Source organism: Octopus bimaculoides, chromosome 13, assembly GCF_001194135.2.
Source record: "Octopus bimaculoides isolate UCB-OBI-ISO-001 chromosome 13, ASM119413v2, whole genome shotgun sequence".
In the NCBI taxonomy this organism is placed as follows: Eukaryota; Metazoa; Mollusca; class Cephalopoda; order Octopoda; family Octopodidae; genus Octopus; species Octopus bimaculoides.
In genome coordinates this window covers 20,247,082-20,252,142 of record NC_068993.1, presented here as the reverse complement: position 1 = coordinate 20,252,142, position 5,061 = coordinate 20,247,082, and the positions used below count along the sequence as shown (strand labels likewise).

The 5,061-nt window shown below is 35.9% G+C and overlaps 1 protein-coding gene across 1 annotated transcript in view; it reads left to right on the top strand.

Annotated features, from left to right (window-relative positions):
* The first annotated feature begins 6 nt into the window (after positions 1–6).
* The window catches only part of LOC106870007 (delta-like protein 1), an 89,357-nt gene continuing 84,302 nt past the window's right edge, over positions 7–5,061 (top strand). Inside the window, exon 1 of the mRNA XM_052972575.1 lies at positions 7–1,160. Coding sequence (XP_052828535.1) covers positions 1,101–1,160 — 60 coding nt within the window. The 5' untranslated portion in view covers positions 7–1,100. The remainder of the gene's footprint in view (positions 1,161–5,061) is intronic.

Here is a 5,061-nt window from a genome sequence, read left to right as displayed (position 1 = left end):
AAATGTCTGTATAACAAAACAGAATAATAATATAAAAAAAAAAAGAAATACTTACTTTACACGCGCCTTACTATGGAGGCCTGACATTAGATATAGATACACCCATGAATAAACATACACTCACCTCTATATACATACACAGATTCATGCGTGTATACACACGCCAGCCACACGTCACGAAATCCCGGGACTTAGAAAGTTTTTTTGTTTTTTTTTTTTGGTCAGAAACCTTAACGGAGGTAACAAGGATACAGAAAGGATATGTTTTTTACTACTGCAGATCATCTGATGTTTTAATTGAAGATAAGCAAAGAGATAGAGAGAGAGAAACGACAAAGACGAAAAAAGGGGGAAAAAAACCGAAAGGATAAAAAAAAATTCTAAGTTGCGGTGTTCATTAAATGCTAATTAAATAAGCGATTATAGTGAAGAAAGAAAGAAAAAATATCACTCCAAACGGACGAGACAAAAACCGATAGCACGGTATTTAAACAGAGTTACGAGCAAAGCGGGAATTATAATATTAAATATAAGCGTAAATATTTATGTACATTAAGAGTGAAATACGTATATAATTATTTACTAAAGTAAAAATTATATATTTCAGTTGGGCAAACTTTTATGAATTCATTCACTGATTCGCTATTGATTATTCATCGTTCGATTGACTTGTTTGTTTTTACTTGTTATTTTTCAAACGGATGCTTGTAGTTAAACTGTTGACAGACGAACACCTCTATATAAGAACAACTAAAACAATACAACTCATTTAACAACAATATCGCTGTCTCTACCATCAACAAACACCATTGCTACTATTACTAATAATCGCCAAAAGTAAACACACGGACCTTACGATAACGAACACAAACCTTTATTAAATTTACTTACTACACCATCAACCAAGAAATCACGACTTCGCTAACCTCAACTACAACTGCCGTAATATAACAATATTCAACAGATACGTGAAGACTTCAGTCGAACAACAACACGTACATCATCAAGTGACCAACACTACACAGACACACAGACACATATAAAATTACACACATACACACGCACATTTGGATATTTATTTAAAACTATTCTTTGCCCAAATGTCACATCAACTGCACAGGATTATTTGCTCGACGCTGTTTGTGTTATTGTTTTCGGAGGTAAGTCGTGTGCATTTATTTTATAAGTATGCATAAATACATTTGTTTATATTCATATACGTGTATACACACACAAACACGCATACACATACATATATATTTACATCATACATACATACAAATATATATCATATTGCTTTCCATCCGTTCTTTAAACAGCTTACTGTAACGACCGCCACACGCCCGCACGCTTATTCCCATTCACCCGAAACGCCCCCCTCGTAAACCTGCTTTGTCTTGGTCCAAAATTTGAACAAGTTCTTTCTTTCTTTCTTTCTTTCTAGAATATTATTTCTACTAATCCCCCCCTCCCACCCATTTAGCTTTGCTAGTCTGTTTCCCTTTCGGACTTCCAATTCTACAATCTAAATATTTTCATTTTTCTTTTTCTTGTGTGTTTCTTGCTCTAGTCATCTTTGTCTTTTCCTTGTCTCTCTTCTTCTCCTCCCCAATTTTTTCTCCCTTCTTTATTGTCTTCAGTTCTGCTTATAATAACTTTCTGCTTATACACACTTAATATCTCAACCTTTACACGTAGAGTCTTACATTGTTGCTCCTTCGATTTCGTATGGATTTTTCTCTGAGTGGGTGGTAATCGGAAATGAACTTTGATGATGATGATGATGAAATGCAAAATATGTTGCTGTTGATAAATAACGATAGTAATAGGTGTAATGATATTTAGTAACATCAACATTTAATCTTTTTTATTCGGTCACTTCGTGATTAGAGTGACTGAATTAGTTTGCGCGCCGAATAAAGTTCAAGTCTAGGAAATTTACGTACTGAGTTCAAATCCCCGACAAAGTGTCAGCTTTATCTTTCATCCGATAATATAATGCAGTGGCTCTCAACTAGGGTGTGATTCTTGGGGGTCCATGTATAATTTTATGTACAATGAATTGGTTCCACTTCTACAATACATAAAAAATTTTAACAATTTTTTTTATACATTTCCTAATAATATTCAATAAAAATATAATAGGTTTTTTTTTTAAATATCGAATGGCTATGGGGGAGTAAAATAGAAATCAAAGGGTCTTTAGGTAAAAAGATTTTTTTGTTTTAATGGTTGAGAACCGCTGATATAATGTACCGATTAAGAACTGGGATCGATTTAATGATTCAATGTCCCTAAAGGCACCAAACATGTAAATGGAATTATTACAGAAGACAAACTTGTACACTTTAAAAACAAATAAAGACTATACCCATGTAATATTATTTTTTTAATGAATCGTTGCATGTTCAAAGGATTTTCGTAAGTTTGTCCTAAACTTCCATGCCTGCTTCCAGACTTGAGTTAGCCCTTCTGATTAACATGAAGCATTCCTTCTATGAGTCCTAAGTTGCTCTGATGGTTGAAAATATTGATTTCAAATTTTGGCACAATGCCAGCAAATTCGGGGGAGTAGTTAAGTCGACTATATTGACCCCAGTGATCAACTCGTACTTACTTTATCGACTCGAAAGGATGAAAGGCCAAGTCGACCTTAGCGGAATTTGAACCCAGAACGTAAAGACGGACGGAATACCATTAAGCATTTTGCCCGGCGTGCAAATGATTCTACCGGATCGACGCCTTCTGATGGTTGTTAAATATATTGGGAATGTGTATCATATATGATACAGTGAAATATGTCTAGCGTATCAAATGGAATACAGAGTACAGGCAAAGGGTTAAGAGAGTCGGAAAGGGAATCGCAGGCGAATTGGAGACCAGTGGAATTCGTGACCCTGTTTGGATTACAGACGTTAGCAGTCTTTTGCTTTCTGATATCTGTAATGGCCTTCCAAAAAGGTGGAAACATAAGAAAGCCATGAAAAATGCTGTTTCCCCGTTACCTTTCTTCTTCAAATCTGAAAATTCGTAACATTCAGAATCATTGTGTTTATTTACTTTTAAAAAATATATTTTCAAGTTTTATCAACATATTATTCTTTCTGCATCGATCTTGAGTCAACCGGTGAAGTATTTTATTGTCAAATCCTTGTGTTTGCATTAAAAAAATCACTGCAAGCATTTTCACTGAGCTTCTAAACAAAACATTACCCTACATAACAACAAACATTTCCCCTACAATAACATCAGTTAGCCTAGCTGTTTTACATAGATAACAGTTTATCAAACAGGGAGGCATCTGTTTGGTCGTTCACCCTGCTATAAATAAACATAGCAGCTAAATCTCCTTCAAATCACACCTTAACATAAAACAAAATAAAACCCTTAGTGGATAATGTAATCCTAGATATTTTATATCCGAAATACGTCGGGATGGTCATTGCTAGAATGTCTCTCATTATTAATTTGTTCAGTTAATGGTAATTTGGAATGAGATGGGAGCTAAGCAGCAACACCGATAATTAGGTTTCAAACATATTGGTGGCAGTTATTTCTTTCCTGTTTGCTTTGCCTCGTAAATGTTAATGCTTAGCCCCCTTCAGCATTCAGTGAGCAGACCTATGGTCAAACATATTCCAGCTACGGCCATCCCTTCTCTCTGTATATCATGTGTCACAAGCGTCAAGTATAGCCGTCACTTGCGAGCGAGTATACCCTGGTGGCTTGTAGCAGTCGTGAGCATATATCGACAGATCCTCAGCCTCCTCCCCTCTTTGATCCAACAAGGATGCGACATTTCGAGGAGGAGAGAAAGCAGTATCAGCACGAGGCTGGTACTCCTTTTTCAGAAAGTAGATTAGAACAACACGAAACGATGAACTTTGCATGAGGAAACCACATGCCACCCGGTTCAAAAATGGTACCCAGTACCCTGTAATCATTAGCTCAACACTCCATCTCGACCACTAAGCCAGTTGTTAGAGTTTTGGGGGTGTAATATATATATATATATGTGTGTGTGTATGTATATAGCGAAAGTGGAAGGGTGTAACTTGAGGGAAGATTTGGCTGCTATTTTCTTTTTCGCAAGTCGAGCATTCATTTCTCCAAATAAAGACTATTTCACGGCCAATCAAACCACGTTCCGGAAACACTTTTATTAATAATAATTACTAAGCATACTTCACCTGTTGCATTTCAAAGTGTATTTCTCTAAACCAAAACAAGAAGTTTACCAAAGCACTTTATTATAAACGCATAGCTTATTTAATATGCATCTAATGAGTCCTGTCGTGGAACGTAATTCGGAGATATTCTCAAGAACACGATACATGGTGTTGGACAGAAAGCAACAAGATACGAGGTACTGAAAGAAGTTTTAGACTATTCTAAACCTTCGTTTGAATTCACTTGACTCCGATTGCCGTGATACTGAGAAGAAACAGCTTATAAAAATATGGTCCTTAACTCCGATGCTGGTGAATTTGCATGTATTGAGTTTGACGAGGACTTGTGTATATCTTGCTGGCGGGAATGTAGGATACAGCCTAATGTTTCATTCTACATAAAAAAAGAAAGGTTTTGAACATTTAAGTATAATTTGGTACAATGTTTTGTTCTTTTAATGTTCATGCGCAGTTGGTATACAAGTTGTTTCTGAACTTCGACGAATATGCAAATTAGTTTCCTGTTGGAGCGAATATTCCTTTTGCATCACACTGTCCAGGAGTTAACGAAACTCTGATGAAGAGTTAAGAACATTTTATGAACTTATGGGAAACACTGCTTTTCTGACGAGAACATGGTGTCTATCCTAATGTTTCGTTACACAGCAAGACAATATATGCTCTAAACATCAATTTGATATTTCACAATATTCATGTCTATTTTAATTCTGTTCTATGCTGAGGCATTTGTAATTTCTTCGGCGGAGCATTAGCAGAATCGTTTAAGTGCCTGATAGAATGCCTTGCAGTGTTTGTTACGGTATTCTTGAGTTCAAATTCCGCCGAAGTCCAGCTTACCTTTTATCCTTCGGGGTCGTTAAAGAAAATACCT